This window comes from Canis lupus, chromosome 15 (assembly GCF_048164855.1).
Source record: "Canis lupus baileyi chromosome 15, mCanLup2.hap1, whole genome shotgun sequence".
NCBI lineage: Eukaryota > Metazoa > Chordata > Mammalia > Carnivora > Canidae > Canis > Canis lupus.
The window spans coordinates 51716204-51739191 of NC_132852.1; the positions used below are offsets into that span (position 1 = coordinate 51716204).

Consider the following 22988-nt stretch of genomic DNA (forward strand, 5'->3'; position numbering starts at 1 on the left):
CGTGAATTCGAGCCCCATGTTAGGTGTAGAGATTACTTTAAAATGTTTTTTTAAAAACTATTGGTTTCAAACAAATTCAGCCCCTGCAGAAAGCAAAATATACTTTATACAGAGATTCCAGTTATATTAGATTGTAATACCTCAACCAGTATTCTCTTGTAGTGGGCTTTGAAGCCAAGAAAGTTGTTACAGGTAAGTGACTTGAAATTTGTTGTCTTCCATTTCTACTAATGACTAAAACTAGTAAGGAAGATAAACAATACACATGCGTTTATAAAGGATTTCTCGAATTTAGTATTCAATTAAAATTACGTTAATAAAATGTGCCGTAGACTAACCTAGTATCTTCCAGGGCACCTGGGTACTAGGCTGGTGGACAACATTGTAAAGTTCCTCAAGCCTGGAGGGCCAGAGTTCCTGAAATTCTTGAGAAGGTGCTTGAGCATCAGCCTTGTCATTGTTGACCGTGATTGTCAATCACTATTGTTGTTTTTTTTTTTTTTAATATTTGTATTTATTTATTCATGAGAGACACAGAAAGGGAGAGAAAGAGAGAGACAGGCAGGCAGGCAGGCAGAGGGAGAAGCAGGCCCCATGCAGAGAGCCGGACGTGGGACTCGATCCCGGGTCTCCAGAATCCAGGCCCTGGGCTAAACCACTGGAACCACCCGGGCTGCCCTATTTTTGGGGTTTAATTATAAATTGTTGCTAACATCAGCTTCAGGATTTTAGTTACAATGGGGGGGTGGGTTGTTTGGTTAACCCTATATCCGTAGCCAAGACATCTTTGCATCAAAAATATTTGGGCCTAAAACTTTCAATAGCCATACCAAGGTGGGTTTGTAAACTTTTAAAAATGACTGAAGAAAACAAATTTAGGTGATTCAAGTACACACTTTTTGAAGTGTAGGCAGTCTCCATTCTCAAGGGTCCAGGGAACTGCAAAATGCAGTAAGCGGCAAGAAGCTTTCATGGGATGAAGAATAAAGAACAAGTATCAGAGCCCAGAGTTGGCTTGGCATTTGGGGATTGGCTGGCTGGCTGGATATACTGTGTTTCTGACCAAGTGGAACATTTATGGCGACATGGACATGAAGTTTTGGTTAGGTGTTAAGGCACATAGCCTGAACAGAGTCCATCTTGGACCTAAAAATTTATTTCTGTAGCTCTTTGTCCCTACTTTTGATCATCCTCCTGACAATTCAAAAAGTTTGATCAAAAATAACATGACTGTCAATTACCATTGGCTCTTCAGGTCTCACTGTAGTATTCAGAAAAGATGTCAGGCTTTTTTTTTTTTTTTTTTTTTTTTTTTTACGATTTTATTTATTTATTCATGAGAAACAAGCAGAGGGAAAAGCAGGCTCCATGGAAAGAGCCCGATGTGGGACTCGATCCCTGACCCCAGGATCACACCCTGAGCCACCCCGGTGTCCCTAGGCTTGTATTCTTGAGGCTGGAAATGTTCTTGCATTCTCTTGTTTTATTCAGATAGATGATCTATTAGCTAGTAAGTGGCTGCTCACATGCATTTAAAACTTCTCAAAGAACACAGCATATTAGAGAGGCACTAATTCTTATCAAAACAATGCCTATGGTTTGCAGAGTGCTCCAGGGTCAAGGTTCCTATTGATGTGGGATGGCAAGCAAAATGGCCAAAGAATTCTTGAGATTATTTTGATGCAAAATAGTGCTTTTATTATAGCTCAGGAACAGGAAGGACCCTTGCACAGAAAAGGCTTTTTGCTGTAGGAAGCTGGTGGTTGGTTATAGGCCTAGTGCTCAAGGGGGAGGGCATGTGCAGGCAGTATTAGATCATAAATGTCTTTGATTTTTTACTTGTAAAACTACTTTCACAAGATTCCTCTGGTGGTTATCATTTAGCTCAGAATTAACTATTGGTGAGATGTACAGTCATAAGATCCTTTAAGAATGTAGCAATCAGTTCATATTTGATCCTTATCAAAACTATGCAGGTTATAGGTCATCCTTTTGGGCTAAAGGTGAATGTTTTTCTGCTTCTATCCCTCATCACTAGAAACCATCCCAAACCAACTAGAAATCAAGGAGTGATCTTATAGAGGGGGCTCTTTAAGCCTTTAAGAATGTAGCAATCAGTTCATATTTGATCCTTATCAAAACTATGCAGGTTATAGGTCATCCTTTTGGGCTAAAGGTGAATGTTTTTCTGCTTCTATCCCTCATCACTAGAAACCATCCCAAACCAACTAGAAATCAAGGAGTGATCTTATAGAGGGGGCTCTTTAAGCCAGTTGACCTGCTTAAGTATTCCAGCTAATTGTCTACTTCCTTAGAACTGTTGATCCAGTGAATTTGTTTCAGAGAAAGTGAGGCACTGGAAATCGGGGAAGTCTGTGACAAGTATAGAGAACTACGAATCACTAGCCTGACGACAAATCCAATAGTTGGAGGTTGCATTACTTCCTTTGTAATGGCCTGAGCTGTGTGTGTAATAATATCCTCCTTGCCAGCCAGAACAAAGCAAAAAGGTGGACAAAAGAATCATTAAAATCTTCATGATACAACAATTAGAAAAAGGGTGGTCAGAGAGGGAAGAAGGAATGGAGGAACAGTTCTTGCTGTGGTGTGCTGGGAGGAAATGCTTTAGGAAGAAAAGCAGACCTTTAGATAGTCAATTTGATTTTGAATCTCAGGTGTTTACATAAGACCAGATGCCAGAAGGAACCTTCATGACAAAAGACAAATTTGATTAAAGGTCGAATGATGATTCATTATAATGGAATTATTTCTGTGATAAAACATTTTAAGATAATGGGAATTATGAGTAATAACATACCAGTATATATCCAAGTTTTTAGGAATTTAAGGTGATTTCTGAAACGTTTAACAGTTCAGAACATCAAGACTAATTAGTTAAACTTTTATTCTAATTCCTTATAAAAAAAAAAATCTTTTGAAATGCCCAGTAGTCAAAAAGACTTTGTTTAGAATTTGATTTGGGGGAAATCTTGTCAAAGATACCCATTTAACTGAAGTGACTTTAAAGGCAAATAACAGAAAGCTACATAGATTTTTTAAAAAACTTTAGTTCTTGTAATAATGAGAAGACTGGGTTAAATACTTGAAGACCTGCTAAAGACACCATGAGGCATGGTCATTATTTTTGTAAGACATAAATTCTTTAACCTACCTATACCTGGGTAGATTCTTTACTGTAAGAAAACTCTACTTTTGATATTAAAACTCATTTTTAAAAAATGAGGTAGGTAAAGTTTTCCATTAATTTTAGTTTTCCCTTGACTGAGGAATCACTGGTAGCAGTTTATAGAATCTCTCAGAGTCCCATCAACCCTAACCTGGTGGATGGAATCTCGAAGTCCCTCCTTTCAGAGTAGATATAGGGGAATTCAAATTTGATAAAAACCTTTGAGGGACACCTGGGTGGCTCAGCGGTTGAGTGTCTGCCTTCGTCTCAGGGCGTGATTCCGGGATCCGGGATCGAGTCCCACATCGGGCTCCTTGCGAGGAGCCTGCATCTGCCTCTGCCTGTGTCTCTGTCCCTCTCTCTGTGTCTCTCATGAATAAATAAATAAATCTTAAAAAAAAAAAAAAAAGACATTGAGGACAATTTTCCCCAGCGTCCCATTTGATGGCACCAATCTGTGGGCCACTGTTTTGATGATGGACCCCCTAGAATGAGTGCAATAGGGGAAGCCCAGCTGTTGTCTTAGGTTTCTGGCTTTGGAACTGTTACAATTTTAAGGCCACTAACTGGCCTCTTCAGAGTAAAAGGCAATTAAGATAATGGATGAGTAGACTGATTACTCATGTAAAGGAAGGAAGAGGGGAGTTGAAGGTGGCCCATCATCTTACAGCCTTCTTTTAACTACCTCTTGTACCTAATTTTATTAGCCTTTTGCACTGAATCAGTGAAATTATTTTGGAATTTTGAAACCTCTTGAAGACTTCTACATACTAATTAAAATAGGTGCCCTCTTCTGGCTGTTGATTTGGGAACCCTTCCTGTTAAGTGCACTTCTTGTCAGTAGATAGAGCTTCCAGGATCACGGTTCTTGGACATTAAGTAGGTATGCTGGAGGGTAGAAGACTCAGTTCTTTGAAACTTGATCTTATTTAAGTCTTGGGTCTCTCATAGCTAAATTAATATCCCAGAGGGCTTGGGAATGTTTTAAGTGTTCCACCCATGCCCACCAGTGGTGCAGCTTTGGCTTCCAAGTTTCCAAGTAGCAATGGCTTTGAATAGTCCAACTTGTGCCCACTTCGATTTTGTTGTGCCATTGGTTAGAACTGCTCACATTTATTTTCCCATGTCTCCCAGCAGTTTATGTGAAGGACATACTTCAAGGCTTTGGGAGTTCCTAACTGCTGCCACCCCTTGCAGACTCCCAATATAATTGTTGTGGTATCTTTCTAGGTAATATTTTTTTCACATACACACATATACATTTTTTTAAACAGTTTGTTTAGATCAGAGAGTGGCACACAAGAGAGCAAAGCTCAATGCCTAGAGTTACTTACCCATGGCCGTTGGTTTTGATGAGAGGAACAGTGAGCTCAGAGGATTCAGCAGGCTCCTTGCCTGTGTGTCTTACTGCTCCATAAGCTGTTAGCAATCTGCTTCTGATTCTTGTCCTTGTTGCCAAAACCAGTTAAAAATGACTAAAGATGACAATTTAGGTGACTCAACCCTTACTTGACATTTTATTGAGGCAGGCAATGTCCATTCCCAAGAGTCTAGAGAACTGCAAGCTCGGGCAGAAGGCAGGAAGCTTTCATAGGATAAGAGGCCAGAGTTGGCTTGGTGATTGGCACACTGAACACAGTTTCTAGCCAAGTGGAACATTTACAGAGACCTGAAAGTTATGTCAGTTTGGTGGGGCACCAGGGTAGCTCAGTCAGTTAAACGTTTTGTTTTGTTTTTTGAAAGATTTTATTTATTCATGAGAGAGAGAAAGAGGCAGAGACGCAGGCTCCATGCAGGGAGCCTGACACAGGACTCGATCCCAGGTCTCCAGGATCACGCCCTGGGCTGAAGGCAGCGCTAAACCTCTGAGCCACCTGGGCTGTCCAACGTCTGACTCTTGCTTTCAGTTCAGGTCATGCTCTCAGGTGGTAAGATCCAGCCCTGCATCAGGGCTCCACAGGCAATCTGCTTGAGATCCCTCTGCCCAGCCGCTAGCTCTTGTGTGTGTTCTAATACACAGATTTCGGTTTGCTCATATGGCCCTATGGGAAAGAGCTATTCCATTTTGGGCCTAGGAATTTGTTTCAACAAAACTATGGCCTGTTAGACTGTAAAAGAGAGACAGAGGTTAAATTTGGCTGAGAGAAATGTTCTTTACATTTTTTAAGGCTGAAAAGGTGGTAGAGGTGTGTGACAAATTTCCTGTCTGGCCTTATACAGATATAAATGGCTTAAAGTTAGCAAACTATCTCTGGTTCAAATAGGAATGATTTGCACCTCTATGGAAGCAGGCGTATAAACCCTCTCACACACAGTTTGCTAATACAGGGACACTTAATTCTGGTTGCAGTGAGTTCTTTTTCCACTGCAAAGTGCAGATGGGAGGAGTAGGTGAGACAAGCTGTAGGATTGCTAGTTCTAGAGGTGAGGTTTCTACAATAAGCCTGAATAGCAGTAAGAGTACATCAAATCATAAAAGGCTTGGGTGTTTTCTTTCCACATCATACCTAACCTAGTAGAGTGGCTTGCACAGATTTGATGTCCTACATGCAAACAGGTGCTCAACAAAGGGCAGATAAGTAATTGTGTGATGTTGGAAAGCTTGGTGTACTCTTTAATTTTTTATCATGGGAATCAAAGATTCTCCCATAAAGCAATGCAATTATAATAAAAGCAAGGTCTGAGGAAAGACTCATTTATTCCCAGCTTTTTCATGATTATATACAAGACTCGTGCTAATTTAAGCATATTTTATAAATAATTTTCATCAACACAGAGGCCATAATGTAAAGAAATGCCAATTTTAATTTTAAATTCGTTTTGAAAGGCTTAATGATACAACCCCAAGTTCATGCCTTAGCTACCAAATTTTAGGCCAACTTTTGCTACAGGCCTCATGGGAAAATATCAAGTATATGTATGTTTTCTTTAAGAAATGTTAATAGATTTGATGTCAAAGAAAGAAAGAAAACTAGTCTCCCAAGAAAGATAATCAATATAAAGTTTACCCACCTCATTCTCTTGTGCCTTATTTTTCAAAAATACACCATCAACTTTTTAATTACCAGGTAGTATACAAAAATTAAACCAAGTTTTTAAAAATGTCCCACAGCTCTTTGTAAAGATAAAATTTATTTTTCTTCTCTGGTAGACATTAGTCAAAGGTCTTCATTTAATTTGCTGGAATAAGAAGTGATTTAGTAGATCAGTACATTTAAGCAGAAGATAGCCTTCTCCATTCATCCTCAGCTGTCTGGCATTAGAGACTAGTAATAGACTTCTTAATAAACTTGTAAGGAATTCAGACCCTAGCATTTACCCTTGTGTACCTGACAATGCCATCGGTAGCTTTGTTAATTCTAGTGTAATAGAGACCTCATTCAGAAAAATCACACTATAAATACCCTCTTTCAAGGGCTTAGCAAAGATTTGGAGTGAATCATTTCAGTACTGCTCAAAGTTACATGCAAAAAAACTGGATACCCAGGTATTTTTACTGGAACGTGTTGAACAAGTAGCATTGTGTTAGCACACACCCGGATGTCTTGTCTGCTTCAAAGAACTTCCATACTCCAAGTGCATTTCCTTTGGTCACAAGATGGAAGTTGAGAAAACTTAAGAGATTTCTGCATCACTTACCTGCAGGGCCCGTCCTTTGGTCTCAATGGGGAGAGTAAATGCAGAAATGGCACATATGACACAGACCGATGAGAAAAGACACAGGGCACCCAGGAATGATGCACTCATAAGAACCTGAAAGTCACAAGGAGTGACTCAATTTACTATGCCCCAGTCACTTCTAAATGGAGTTTTATGTCAGAGGGGAAATCATCTCTCCACCTACAGGAATGAATGTCCTTTGCAGCCATTCCACAAATTGTGCATTCCTGACCTCTTAGGTCTATTATTTGTTTGGGCCCAGCTATCGTAGGCGTTTTGCGTGACCCTGTGAGTTAGGACTGACGTTAACACGTACTGGCCAGGTCAGGCCTCTGTACCCACTCCTCATCTGCAAAGCAAACCAGTATCTGGAGAAATAATAGATCTGATTTTCCCACACTTTCATGCCAGTTTAGTTTGCTCAACTTCTAATGCTCATTTTATGCATGACTCCCTCAGCTGAACATCGACGTGTCTCCCTTTAGTTCTGACAGGATGAATTAAGAGAAATGGGTTTTTTCGGAGATAAAATATAATGGTCTCTGAAAAGATAACACAGCTATGTTCATGATGCTTCATGTATGATGATCAATATTTGGTTTGGTGTCCATTTTTCCACATTGAGTAGATTTCTGCCAATTTATGTACAGCCTTTAGGCAAGACCATGCTCTTTTACTGGCTAGTTCAGACACTCCCATCTCCTACATCTGTTAACATAGGGCTGCCTCAAGTTAGCAAAAAGCCAAGCAGTTGGTAGTTGTCAACTAATCTCACAAGAATGGTTACATGAACAGCCAGGCTCTCTACAGTCAGAATACTGCAATTTGGTCAGACCTAGAAATAAACAGGTCTAGTCTAACTTTTGTTGCAAATGAGCCTAAAATAAGGCCTGACTGCTTGTCCAAAATTGCATGTAGATCCCTCACACACTCTAGTGCTATGCAAACAGAACCCATGATATAAACTTCCTAACTACAGTGTAGTTGGCCTAGCAAGGGTGAGGTATTACTTTCTAATTTATTTCCCAAAATCAAGTAAGTTACAATTTTCCCCAAACAAGAATTTGGGAAACTAGGCTCAGATATGGGAAAAGAGGTAAGAACCAAAAAGAGACCAGGCAGTTGAACCATGATCAAAGCATACCATAGTTAAGCATGTGTCTAGATGTCAATCCTGTCATTTCTCTCCTTTCAAACTACAATTCCCACCACCACCAGGCATGAATTCTATCCTTACCTTATACCCTTTGCAACAGATTTAAAGTCCTAGGTAGTCCTAGGTAGTGTGAGACATGATAGGTTCAATTTAAGTTACATGACTGCTCTACTATGTAGGATCAGAAAGCGTGACTGCTGCCCCATTTTTTTTTTTTTGTCAGGGAGCGGGGGTGTGTGTTCATAGCAGGACTCAAGCAATGCAGTAGATGTTACTGGATATTCTTCTAAGTAGTTCCTTTCTGCCTAAGTTAACCAAAGTCAGTTTCTATTGTTTGCGTCAAGAACTCTATTGCCAGGTTATAAAAATCATCTGAGAATTTTGTTACAATGCAGATTCCCAGGCCCCTCTGATTCACTATATCAAAAAGATCCATCTGTTATTAATCTTTTTTTTTAAATTTGGACTTTATTTTTTTTATATATTTTATTTATTCATGAGAGAGAGAGAGAGAGGCAGAGACACAGGCAGAGGGAGAAGCAGGCTCCATGCAGGGAGCCCGATGTGGGACCCGATCCTGGGACTCCAGGATCATGCCCTGAGCCGAAGGCAGACGCTTCACTGCTGAGCCACCCAGGGATCCCTAATCTCTACTTGTAATAATCAGCCCAAACCAGGGACAAAGAGGGACATTACACAGTGATGAAAGGTTTAGCCACCAAGACCAAATTATAAAGGTTTACCAAAAGCTTCAAAACACATTCAATAAAAACTGAAAGATCTAGATGAATCTACATATAGTTGAAGACTTCAGTACTCCTCTCAATAATTGATTACTAGACAGAAAATTGGGGATATAGAAGAATTTATATGCCATCAGCTAACAGGATCTAATTGACATTTACAGAACAACTTTCCCACCGGCAGCAGAATACACATTCTACTGCGCATGGAATGACTATTCACTTACACAGACCATTTTCTGGGTGCATAAAATGAACCTTAAAAGATTTAAAATCTTATGGGTGCCTGACTGCCTCATTCAATAGATCATGAGACTTTTGAGCTTAGGGTCATAAATTCGAGCCCCACATTGGGTATAGAGGGTACTTAAAAACAAATCTTAAAAAAAAACCTAAAATCCTAGAATGTGTTCTAAAAGGGTATCAAACCAGAAACAACAGCAACATCTCCATGAAAAATAAATGTGTGGGACATAACTGATAGGGACAAAAATAAAATAGGTATAAACAAATGTATAAAATGTAGACAATTAATACATAAAATTGAGTAAGTATATTCAGTTCTTAGAAAAATGTGAAAAAAAATTTTTAAAAAAATGTGAAAGTATACTTCTCAAAATAATCTGTAATTCTAATGGATTCTCAGTCAGAATCCCAGTAGGACTTTTGAGTCAATTTTGGGGGTGGGAGAATTGATTCTAAGGTTAATTTGAAAGAACATCTTTTAAAAAATCAGGGAATTTCTGAAAATATGTACAGGTGAGAGAATCTGAGGGAAGTTATTAGCCTGAGTGGCAATAACTAATCATTAGCATTAGGATACTGGTGCCTAAATAGATCCAAGTTTAGAAATTGGGTTTATTATAACAGCAGTATGGTAAATAGATTAAGAGGAGCCAGACAAAAGGATGATTAATGGCCTTTGAACAACCCACAAGGCATTGTTTTGTTGCTTTTTAAAGCTGAATTCTTACCTCAGGCCTTAAGTATAAATGGTGAAAAGATCAAAGAATTTGAAGTTTCAGATGAAACACTGAAAGCCTTTGAACTTGCATTGTCTTATTTTTAGAAATAATGGATGCATGAATGATGAAGGCCAGTAAGCATGACACAAAACACTAAAGTAAAAATGCTTGGTAAGTTGACTACATAAAAATGTTTAAATTTTTATGCCAAAAAATTTGATCGTAAAATCAAAAGACAAACCACAAACAATGGAAAAATACGTAGTATAATAATGGCTAATGGCCTGTAGGAAATTTGCTAATCATATAAATAAGCAATTGCCAATATATATAAATGTATAATAAACATGAAAGATATTCAGTTTCTTTTTTTTTAATTTTTTTTTATTTATTTATGATAGTCACAGAGAGAGGCAGAGACACAGGCAGAGGGAGAAGCAGGCTCCATGCACTGGGAGCCCGACGTGGGATTTGATCCCGGGTCTCCAGGATCGCGCCCTGGGCCAAAGGCAGGCGCTAAACCGCTGCGCCACCCAGGGATCCCGATATTCAATTTCTTAATAAAGTACAAATTAAGATAAAATTTATTTTCTACCATATCGAAAAAGACTTTTTTTAAAGTTTACCATCCTTTTTGACGAGGAAGGAAAGAACACAGTTGGTTATGTAAGAATGTGAGAGCCTGGGTGGTGCTGTCACTTAAAGTGCCCAACCCTGAGTTTCTGCTCAGGTCATCTCAGGGTAATGATCGAGCTCCACGTGGGACTCCGCTCCCGGCCTCAGGTTCCTCATTCTGCCTAGAATGAGGCCTCAGGTTCCTCATTCTGCCTAGAATGAGGGGACTGCTTGGGATCCTCTACCTCTCCTCTCCCTCTGCCCTTCCCCTCGTGTTCACTCACTCCCTCTCTCTCTAAAAATAAATCTTAGAAAAAGTGTTAATATGTTATATAAAGGAGTGCATATTTTTAATAGAGAAGACAATTTGACAAGATCCATCACAATTTAAGATACATATGTATTTTGACTTAAAAATTATCCAACAGATTTTTCTACAAAATAATGCTTTCCACTCAGACATATCCCACAGTCATTCCCACAACTCTCTGCCCTATTGCAGTGGGGAGCCCTCCCTAACCACCCTAGCTAGCAAACTACCCCCATCACTATCTCCCTTCCCTGTTTTCTATGTTTCCATAGCATTCATTATACTAACATATTAGCAAAACACTTGTCCTTTGTCCATTCTCCACTAGAATGTAACTTCAAAGAATGTGGGACCTTGATTTGTACAGCATCTAGAACATGAAAGAACTCTGCTATTGAATGGTGAATGTAGTTGCACACACGCAAAGGTGTGGTGTGCATGATGTTCAGTGTCCTATTGTTTGTAAAAGCCAAAAGAACACAGAAATGATGCATTCATCAACAAAATAATGGTTATCTAATGGCACATCCATGCAATGGAAATCCATGCATTTACTTGAAAGAATGAAGTTCATCTACAGATACTAACCAAGAGATTATTAATGTGAAGGCAGTTGCAGTATGTAGGTCTATATGTAGATAGGTGTGGATAGACGGATAGTTTCTGTAAGTGTGTTTATTTACAGGCCTAGCTACATATATACTCACACAGATGTACATTTATAGTGTAAAGAGGAGTCAGACTCCATTTGATGACTGTGCCAGCCCTTAAGCCTCACCCTTCCCTCCTCTCCTGCCCCAATTTCTGAACAAACTGGTGAGAACGCCTGCGTGCCAACAAAAGATCCAAACCAACCAGCACCTGCCCTAGTGTGGGAACCCTCCTCCTAGCCACAATAAAAACCCCAGCCAGTCTCCTTGCCTTGCCCTCTCAAGGTCAATTAGGATCTACCTGAGAGGGCTAGCCTGCTCTCCGAGGGACCTCAACTATGTAATCAAGTAAAAAAAACAAAAAAAAAAAAAACCTGTTCGTACCCTGGTGATGTGTGCATGAATCATCAATTCTGACTTAACGATGCAACTATGTGGGTGGCAGGGTTGGGGGGAGGCCCCTCTATCTCCACAGGTGACTCTAATGTGGATACCAATAGATGTAGAGAGATAATGCACATATTCATGAAAGTATGCGTACCTACATATACACATGCATCTATATAATATGCAAATAGTACCAGTACATAGACACCCAGAGAGACAAATGTATACATAGGAAAGCATCCAGAAGAATATACCCCAAACTAGTAAGACATATATAGTAGTTAGTTCTGGTGATTCTTACTTTCTCAGTTATACATTACTGTATTTAGAATTGCATAACCATATTTTGATATTTAGAAAAATATCTAGGGGCACCTGGGTAGTCCAGTCAGTTAAGCATCTCCCTTCAGCTCAGGTCATAATCTTGGTCCTGGGATGGGAGCCCCACAGCAGGCTCCCACCCAGGGAAGCCTGCTTCTCCCTCTGCCTCTGCCCCTCCCCCCCACTAGCACTTGCTCTCTCAAATAAGATCTTTAAAAAAATAACTAAAAATGATAAGGCGCCTTGTTAATGAAAAACCATGAACTATATTTCTAACTCAAGAAGTACCTGAGTGTAAAACATTAATAAAAACAAGCCTAAATGAATTTCAAGTCAGAAACAAATGGACTTGATAAATTATGAATTCTAGTGGAAATATGCAAACGTATGAAATTAAGAATGTAAAAGAGGAAATAACCACTAACACAAAGGAGATGAACTGTAGAGAATACTCCCCAGAGTTCTTTGCTAATAAACTTGAATAAATATTCAATAAAAAATGTTTCCTGACATTTACTCAAGAGAAGATAAAAAAACCAAGAGAAACAAAACACCAGAAAAATCTGGTGGCCAAAAAGCTAATCCTCAAAAGTGCCAGGATTCACTTTCATAGATAAGTTCTTTTGAATCTTCAACGAAGAATCCAGGGAAAGAAAAGCTTTCAATTTCTTTTTTTTTTTTTTTTAAGATTTTATTTATTTATTCATGAAACCCCCAGAGAGAGAGAAAGAGGCAGAGACACAGCCCAACTGCCCTCTCAGGTGTGAATGGGGGCTTTTTGTTTTTTTTTTTTTAAGATTTATTTATTCATGAGAGACACACAGAGAAAGGCCAAGACATAGGCAGGGGGAGAAGCAGGCTCCCTGTGGGGAGCCAGATATAGGACTCAATCCCAGGACCTGGGATCACGACCTGAGCCACCCGGGTATCCCTCACGTGTGAGTGTTGATTCAAAAATTATAAATAAAATATGGTAGATAAAACCTAGTGGTTCACTAACAAAGTAAAACACTCTGGCTAAATGGGCCCTCAGTGCTGTCACTTGTACCGTAGCTTGAAGGTTTTCACCTCTCACTCCTACTCCCTGGCTCATTTATCCTGCCAGGTGTTTCCCAACTAATCTGTTGCATGTACAATTGTTAGCATCTGCTTTTCCAAGGACTCAAACTGACTCAAGCTATTTTGGTAAAATAGTTGGATGCGAAACCAATACAAAAAATAAATTCCGGGACGCCTAGCTGGCTCAGAGGAGTGTGTAACTCTTGATAACGGTGTCATGAATTCAAAACTCAAATTGGGGGTAGAGTTAATTAAACAAAAAATAAATTCATTTTCTATGTAGAAAAAAAAAAAGTATTCACAAAATGTTTTGATGCCCATTACATTGCCAGGCACCAGAGAAAGAGAAATACAAAAATTATAAAAACATGCCCATATATCCTTGCCCTCACAGGGCTTCAAGTACTGAAAAGATAGATTTTGAATAGCTCAGTAAACAAATCAACCATTACAATCTGATACTCAATATGAAGGAAAATTTCAAGGTGACACAAGAGCTCACAGCAAGGAGACCAGACTTAGTTTAAGGCATTAGCAGGACTTCCCTGAGCCGAAAACTAATCATAGCTAACTGGAGATGGAGATAGGGTGGAAGGATAAAGGATTTCCGAGAGGAGAGCAAGTGAGAGAATCCCAGAAGGAAGTAGCTGGGCTATTCAACCGCAAGAACCAGGCTGTTGATAGCTGGGTAAATGGGTAAGAACACAAGGTGGGAGCCTCATTGGTGGAGCCCTGTAAACCAAGTTGGGGATTTGAGTCTTCACCTACAAAGGGAAGGGCAAGACAATAAGGATTATAAGCATGAGAACAATATAGATCTACATGGCTAGGGGAGGAAAAGTCACAGGAGAATAAGAGCTTGCAGAAGGAAAGTTGTGGGGATGTTCTTTCGGCAGCCCAGTGAGAAGCGAGGGTAATTTGAACCAGAGTGGTGCCAGTGGTGAGAAAGGAGGAGAGGAGAATGATGCAGGACTTACCAAGGGGTTAAACATGCATAGTTGGGGGTTAAACAGGATGAGGAGGGAGAAGAGAGTGGAGAAAGACAACCCCAGGGTGGATAGGGATGCCACTCACTGATGGGGACTGTGGAAGAGGAATGGGTTTGGGGAAAGATATCCTGAGTACGATATTAAACATGCTGAATTTATGATGATTTTGAGACATTTGAATGGAAATGCCAAGGAGGCAATTAGATACATGAATCTGGAGCTCAGAAGAAAGCCCTAGTCCTTTCTACAAAGGTGGGAATTGTGAGCATATGATTGGTAAATTAAAATCATAAAAATGGGTGAAAGCACCTACATGGAAACTAATATATAAAGAGGGTCTAAAATTGAGCACTAAGAATCCCCAACAAGAGAAAAAAAAAGGAGAGGGGGATAAACCCCAAGGATATGGACAAGGAACAGCCAGAGATACAGGAGGAAACCCACAAGTATGCCAGGTGATGAATGCCCCAGGAAGGTGACAGAAGGACAGACCTGAGAGACCATCAGTCCTTACAGTAAGGGGGAGGTCAAGTGACATGGGAGATTAAAACAAGGTTTAGATTTAGAAGCATGGGGATCATCAGAGATGCTATCAAGAATCATCTTGATGGAGGAGGGATGGCTGCAGCCAGGGTTGGGGGGGTCAGGAGGTGGGAGGGTGAGGAGGGGGAAGGAAAGGAGAATAGTGAGGGGAAGGCATCCGGTTTAAGTAGAGGAGGAAGGAAAGTCAATGGGGCTACATTTACCATTTGTAAGCTATGGAATCTTAAGCACATTAAAATATTGACTGGAAGCATTCCACCTGGAGGGATGGATTGAAATCACAAGACAGGTGTGATGATAACCTGAAAAACTCCAAAGGCTCAGATGAAAAAACAATCGAGAAAGAGGAATGGGTTCGGCAAATGAACAGCCACTCACTAGCCTTTCCACACTTGATCTTAGCCAAAAGGCTGAGAAGCGACCACTAGCCTTTCCAAATACAACTTGCTCAGACCGTGAGACTAGAATTTATAATGAAAGAAAAGAATCTATTCACAACAACAGTGAAAAGCCTTAAAATGCCTACAAATAAACTTAACAAGATATGCAGGGTCTTTTGGAAGAAAACAGCACAATGTCAGCAAGGAGCTCAGAACACTGAACAAGTGGAGACAAATTCTGCTCTTGAGATAGTACTAATTAAAAAAAAAGTCACTTTTCCCCAAATTAACAGATATATGTAATGAATTAATTATTAAAACCTTAATGGGATTTGGGCAGACAGACAAGGGAGGCTCTGAGGCTTATCTGAGAAAGAAGAATCATGAGGTGGGGCTTAGGCAGCCAGTGTTAAAAATGTACTATAAATATCATTCAACTAAGGAGAAGAATAGGACAATGATGAAACCAGACAGATCAATGGATTAAAATAGCAAGGCTAGAAACAGACCAAGTAATTGTGGAAATGTAAGCAAACAGACATTTCTAACCCAGGAGTAAAAAATGGGTTATTAAATCAAGTGTGTAGGGACCACTGGCCCACCAATTAGGACATCAAATTAGGCTTTCTACTGCAGTGTCCCAATGGCCTGAAAGAGGACGGGTCAAGGGTTTCTGGATCAGAATCTGGGATGCATTCACTTCATGAAGGCTGATGAAATTGTACACTTAGGATTTGTATGCTTTTGGTTTTTTTTTTTTTTTAAAGAATTTATTTATTTATTAATGAGAGACACACAGAGAGAGGCAGAGACACAGGCAGAGGGAGAAGCAGGCTCCCTGCAGGGAGCCCGATGTGGGACTCGATCCCGGGTCTCCAGGACCACGCCCTGGGCTGAAGGCGGTGCTAAACCACTGAGCCACCCCAGGCTGCCCAGGATTTGTATGCTTTTGTATTTTATACTTCAAAAAATGCTTATATGTCCTCTTCCCCCATCTCCCCCCCAAAAAAAAGAGAAGGCCACAAAGGACTGGAAGAGAGACCTGTATTTTCATAATCCTGATCCCAGACTGCAGAAGTTGTAAAGAAAACGTGGATAAACATGAGTGTCTATGAACTGTTTCTGTACTGAACAAGGAGAACAGAAACAAGAATGAAAGACAAATGGAAAATTAGGGGGAATGTTTTCATTATGTCAGAAAAATGGTTGAAATCCTTTATACGTATGAAGGCTTTTCACAAATCAATGTTGTAAAGACTACATTGAAAAAATGGGAAGGACCCTGAAAGGATAATAGTTGGATAAAAATATAACTGCAAGGATGCTCATTACAGGTATTTATGATTTAAAAAAAAATCGGGATCCCTGGGTGGCGCAGTGGTTTAGCGCCTGCCTTTGGCCCAGGGCGCGATCCTGGAGACCCGGGATCGAATCCCACGTCGGGCTCCCGGTGCATGGAGCCTGCTTCTCCCTCTGCCTGTGTCTCTGCTTCTCTCTCTCTCTCTCTCTCTCCGTGTGCCTATCATAAATAAATAAAAAATTTTTTAAAAAATCACATAGTCCAGACATTTTTAACAATATAGAACTGAAAAAGTAATTGAAAAGTTACTTTGGAAGTATACATGAGGATATTTTTTTTAGCATGAATAGAAAACCTGACTTTTATTGATATGAAAAATGTCTGCAACATACTGTTGCATGCAAAAAGCAGGCTATAAAAAGTATATGAAAGTTCCTTTTCAAGATGGCAACATAGAAGGATCCTAAACTTTCATGGATAGACTGAATCTACAGCTATGTATGAAACAATTCCCTTTGAAAGAAATCCAAAAAACTAGCTGAGCAATCCTTACACAAAGGGCAAAAAAGAAAAAAACCAACGTCACAACAGTAGGAGAGGCTGAGACACAATCTTACCATGAACCCTACTCCTGGCGCAGCCAACACAATCAGGAGGAAATTTAGAACGCCAAGCTTCCCCCCGAGGAGCTACAGGTTTAAATCCCACATCTAACACACCAACGTCTAAGACACGCACCTGAGAGATGAGCCCCCACAACTAGTTTGAAAGCCAATGGGTCTGTATCCATGAGACCCACACAGCCACAGAAAACTGAGTTCTTAAACGGCTCACATGAACTCACCTGGCCATCCACTGCCCCCCACCCCATGCCCCCTATACCTTCACCCCTCCCCCCACCCCAGGCCTCGTGCAGAGGAGGCCTAGTGAAACACATCCACTCCTTCTGTGAAAGAGGCTGTATCTTGAAGCATCACCCTGATAGGCAAGCACCTACTTGAACACGTAAGTAGGAATCTACTGAAATATTCTCCGTAGATGGAGGCCAGCAGGTGTCAACTTTACATGCTCCCTCAGCCTTGCTCCAGATATCTGGTATCTCCAAGGAAGGAACCTGTGTGCATGTCTGGTGCCCTAGTTTTTGTGGCTACTGCCTGAGGTTACCTCCTGGCTCTGATGGCTAGCAGAGCAGATGAAACAGAATTCTTCTTTTTTAAAATTTATTTTGTATTGGTGTTCAATTTGCCAACATATAGAATAACACCCAGTGCTCATCTCATCAAGTGCCCCCCCTCAGTGCCTGTCACCCAGTCACCCCCACCCCCTGCCCACCTCCCTTTCCACCCTTATTTCGTTTCCCAGAGTTAGGAGTCTCCATGTTCTGTCTCCCTTTCTGATATTCCCCACTCATTTTTTTCTCCTTTCCCCCTTATTCCCTTTCACTATTTTTTATATTCCCCAAATGAATGAGAACATATAATGTTTGTCCTTCTCCGATTGACTTATTTCACTCAGCATAATACCCTCCAGTTCCATCCACGTTGAAGCAAATGGTATTTGTCGTGAAACAAAATTCCTAACCAGCTACGCAGGACATGGCAATGAAGAGCCAGCAGCCCCAAACGCCATCTCTCTGGAAAAGAGGGCTATTAGTGGGCTATTAGCTTATTTTCATAGCTGCAGCCTGAAAGCAGGCTTCTAACTAAATACACAGGTAGGGACCAATTATAATCTTCTCCAGACACTTCAGGGGTGGTTGTTAATCTTCATCTCCCTCTGGCTCACTACAGGTCACCACTCTCTCCTAGAAAGGAACTTAAACACATATGTCTGCCCCAGTTTTGGTGGCTGCCAGCCAGGGGGCACCCCTGGATCACCTGGTCCTGGTTGTCTTATATTTATGGGTGCCATAGGACTGCAACCAACAGCAACAGTTCTAAACTGGCGATCTGCCCTCTGTGCCCACCCAGGGCACAGTGCAACACAGCAGACTACCACAACTCCAGTCTTTCTGTGAAAGACACCTAATTCATTTCTCTTCCAGCTGTGGCCTGAGGGGCAGGCTTCTACTTCAACAAACATTTGGGGGCTGACTACAGTGCTTTCCAGAGCTGGAGACCAGCAGACACCAGCTTCACTCTTTCCCTCCGCCCCACTCCAAAAGTAGTAAAAGTAGCTACACTTTGTTAATGGACACTCAAGATAAAAAGATGTTCACTGTGACATCAAAAACAGAATGTGGAGGAGAGTAAAAAACGTATAGACTATGAATGAATTCAAACTTAAATTGTTATCAACTTGAACTCTTAGTTTCATTGATCTTTTCTCTTGTCTTTTTAATCTATTTCATCTATTTCCACTTGGATCTTTACTATTTCCTTCCTTCTACTAACTCTATATCTGTAAGAAGTCTTATATAAGCCTTATAAAGCCATACAGCAATAACCTAGGGTAGATACACGAAAGATAAAGAATCCAAGCCTACCAGTACAGAAAATGATCAAATCACAAAAAGAAAGCAAGAGAAGAGTAAGAAGGAACAAAACCAGAAAACAGTGAACAAAATGGTAGTAAGTGCATCCACATCAACAATTACTTCAAATGCATGGATAAGAAAAGGGGACCCATCTGTATGTTGTCTCCAAGAAACTCACTTCAGATGTAAAGACACACATAGACTCAAAATGAAAGGATGAAAAAAGATATTTCATGAACACAGAAACAAAGCTGTGGTACCTATATTTTATCAGGCAAAATAGACTTTAAGACAAAGACCATGATAAGCGACTAAGAGACATAATTACCTAATGATAGAGAGAACAAAACAAGAAAAGGATATAATGTATATAAATATTTACCCATTCAACATAGGAGCACCTAGATATACAAAGCAAGTATTAACAGAGCAAAGGAAGAACCAGACAGCAATACAATATAGTAGGAGACTCTAATACCACACTTTCAATGATGGATAGATTGTCCAGACAGAAAATCAATAAGGAAATATTGGCCTTAAACGACATGTTAGACCAGATGAACTTAATATATATACAGAAGACTTCACCCAAAGGCAACAGAATACATATTTTTCTCAAGCATACATGGAATATTCACCCAGATAGATAATACGTTAGGCCACAAAAAAGTCTTAATAAATTTAAGACGATTGAAATCCTATCAAGCAAACTTTTCCAACCCAAATAAGATGAAACTAGAAATTAATAACAAGAAGGAAACTGGAAAATTCACAAACATGTTGAGATTAAACAACACACTACTGAACAGCCAACAGGTCAAAGAAGAGATCAAAGGAGAAATCAAAAAATACCTTGAGACAAATGAAAATGGAAATACAACATACCAACTTATGGATACAGTAAGAGCAGTTCTAAGAGAAGAGTTAATAATGATAAATGCCTACATCAAGAAACAAGAAAGGTCTCAACTAAAAAATTTAACTTTATACCTCAGGGAACAAAAAAACAAACCAAGGCTCAAGTTAGTAGAATGAAGGAAATAACAAAGATCAAAGTGGAAATAAATGAAATAGAGGCTAAAAAGACAAGAGAAAAGATCAATGAAACTAAGAGCTATTTAAAACAAACACTGACAAACCTTTAGCTAAGCTCACCAAGAAAAGAAGAGAGAGGACTCAAGTCAGAAATGAAAGAGGAAATGTTACAACTGATACACAAAGGATCATAAGAGACTACTATGAACCAATTACATGCCAACAACTTGGACAACCTAGAAGAAATGGATACATTCCTGGAAACATACAATCTACCAAGACTGAATCATTAAGAAACAGAAAATCTGAACAGACCAATTACTAGTTAGGAGACTGAATCAGTAATCAAAAACTGCCCAACAGGGATCCCTGGGTGGCACAGCGGTTTGGCGCCTGCCTTTGGCCCAGGGCGTGATCCTGGAGACCCGGGATCGAATCCCACATCGGGCTCCCGGTGCATGGAGCCTGCTTCTCCCTCTGCCTGTGTCTCTGCCTCTCTCTCTCTCTGTATCTGTCATAAATAAATAAAATATTTAAAAACAAAAACAAAAACAAAAACAAAAACTGCCCAACAAACCAAAGCCCAGGACCAAATAGTTTCACTGGTGAATTCCACCAAACATTTAAAGAATTACTATCAATCCTGCTTAAATTTCTCCAAAACACAGAAGAGGGAACACTTCCAAATTCATTTTACAAGGCCAGCATTTCCATGACACAAAAACCAGAAAGGATGTCACAAGAAAAGAAAATAATAGGCCAATACTTCTGTTGGACATAGATGCAAAAATCCTCAACAAAATATTAACAAGCCAAATTTAATAATACGTTAAAAAGATCCTACATTACAATCAAGTGGGATTTATTCTAGGGATGCAGAGATGATTTAACATCCACAAAAACTACAAATATACTATACTATAATGCAATATACTACATTTTAAATAATGAACAATAAAAATCCTGATTATCAGGGTGCCTGGTTGGCTCAGTGGGGGCCTGGGATCAAGCCCCATAACAGGCTCTCTGCACAGAACCTGCTTCTCTCTCTCCCTCTGCCTGCCCCTCTGCCTCTCTAATAAATACATAAATAAGATCTTAAAAATCCTGATTATCTCAAAAGATATAGAAAAAGCATTTGACAAAATTCAACATTTATGATTAACTCTCAACAAAGTGGGTATAGAGGAAACATACTTCAACATACTAAAGCCCGTTTGTGACAAGCCTACAATTAACATTATACTCAATGGGGAAAAGCTTTTTAGATCAGGAATACAACAAGGATACCAACTCTCTGCACTTTTATTCAACACAGTATTAGAAATCCTAGGCAGGCCAATGAAGCAAGAAAAAGAAATAACAGGCATTAAACTACGAAAGGAAGATGCAAAACTGTCACTATTTTAAGAAACACGACATGTGTTGTAAAAAAAAATTTTTTTAAATAATAAATAAAAAATATACAAAAATAAAATAAATAAAACACTTTCTTTTCTACAGCTCAAAGGAGCTCCTTTCTATTTGCTAAATGGGATACTGCCCAATTCATGACTTGTTCAATAAAGCCAATTTGATCTTCAAAAAAAAAAAAAAAAAGAAAGAAAGAAACATGATATGTGGACAGCCCCAGTGGCTCAGTGGTTTAGCGCCACTTTCAGCCCAGGGTGTGATCTTGGAGACCTGGGATTGACTCTCACATTGGGCTCCCTGCATGGAGCCTGCTTCTACCTCTGCCTCTGTCTCTGCCTCTCTCTCTCTCCCTCTGTGTGTGCCTCTCATGAATAAATAAATAAAAATATTTTTTAAAAAAAGAAACACAATATGTTATACAGAAAACGCTAAAGATGCCACCCAAAATTGTTAGAATAAATGAATTCAGTGAAGTTGCAGGATATAAAATCAATATACAAAATATGTTGTGAAAAAAAATATGTTATGCTTCTATATACTACTAACAAACTTTAAGAAAAATTAGGAGAATAATCCCATTAATAATTGCATCAAAAAATACTAGGAATAAATTTAACCAAGGAGGTGAAACATCTATAAAATATAAACTATGAGACATTGATGAAAGAAATAGAAATTATAAATAAATGGATAGATATTCTAAGCTCATGGAAAAATTAATATTTTTAAATGTCCATACTACCCAAAGTAATCTACAGATTCAGTGTAATCCCTATAAAAATTCAAATGGGGGGATCCCTGGGTGGCGCAGCGGTTTGGCGCCTGCCTTTGGCCCAGGGCGCGATCCTGGAGACCCGGGATCGAATCCCACGTCGGGCTCCCGGTGCATGGAGCCTGCTTCTCCCTCTGCCTGTGTCTCTGCCTCTCTCTCTCTCTGTATGACTATCATAAATAAACAAAAATAAATTTAAAAAAAAAAAAAATTCAAATGGGGGTGCTGGGGTGCCTAAGTTGGTTAAGTGTCTGCCTTCATTCGGCTCAGGTCACGATCCCAGGGTCCTGGGACGAGCCCCACATTGCTGAGCAGGGAGCCTGCTTCTCCCTCTCCCTCTGCCTGCCACTCCCTACTTGCTTATGCTCTCCCTCTGTCAAATAAATAAAATCTTTAAAAAATTTTTCAAATGGAACTTTTTTCACAGAAATAGAACAAACAATCCTAAAACTTGTATGGAACCATAAAAGACTCCCAAATAGCCAAACCAATCGCGAGAGAGAAAAGCAAAGCTGGAAGCATTATCAGAATTGCTGATTTCAAACTATATTACAAAGCTATAGCAATCAAGGCAGTATGGTACTGGCATGAAAACAAAAACATAGATCAATAGAAATGAACCAAGAACTCAAAACAAACCCATGTATATGTGGTCAATTAATTTACAGCAAAGGAGCCAAGGATATACGATGGAGAAAGGAGAATCTCTTCATTAAATGGCGTTGGGGAAATTGGATAGCTACATGCAAAAGGATGAAACTGCACTGCTACCTTAAATCATACACAAAAATCAACTCAAAATTGATAAAAGACTTCAACATTAAGACCTCTAATCATAAAATTCCTAGAAGAAACCAGAAGCAGACTGAGCAATGATTTCTTTGGATTTGATACAGGAGTAAAGGAAACAAGAGCAAAGATAAACAAGTGGGTATACAAACTAAAAAGATTCTACATAGAAAAGGAAAACCATCAACAAAATGAAAAGATAACCGACAGAATGGGAGAAAATATTTTCAAATCATAT

The 22988-nt window shown here is 39.6% G+C and overlaps 1 protein-coding gene across 2 annotated transcripts in view; it reads right to left on the reverse strand.

Moving 5' to 3' along the window:
• Positions 1 to 4681: 4681 nt before the first annotated feature.
• The window catches only part of SVOPL (SVOP like), a 77987-nt gene continuing 59680 nt past the window's right edge, over positions 4682 to 22988 (reverse strand). The window contains exons 11-12 of one of the 2 annotated variants that reach the window (XM_072777360.1): positions 6827 to 6940; positions 4682 to 6367 (exon numbers count right to left, since the gene is read on the reverse strand). In XM_072777360.1, the coding sequence (XP_072633461.1) occupies positions 6356 to 6367; positions 6827 to 6940 (126 nt within the window). In that variant the 3' untranslated portion in view covers positions 4682 to 6355. The other variant, XM_072777361.1, reaches the window with a different exon arrangement.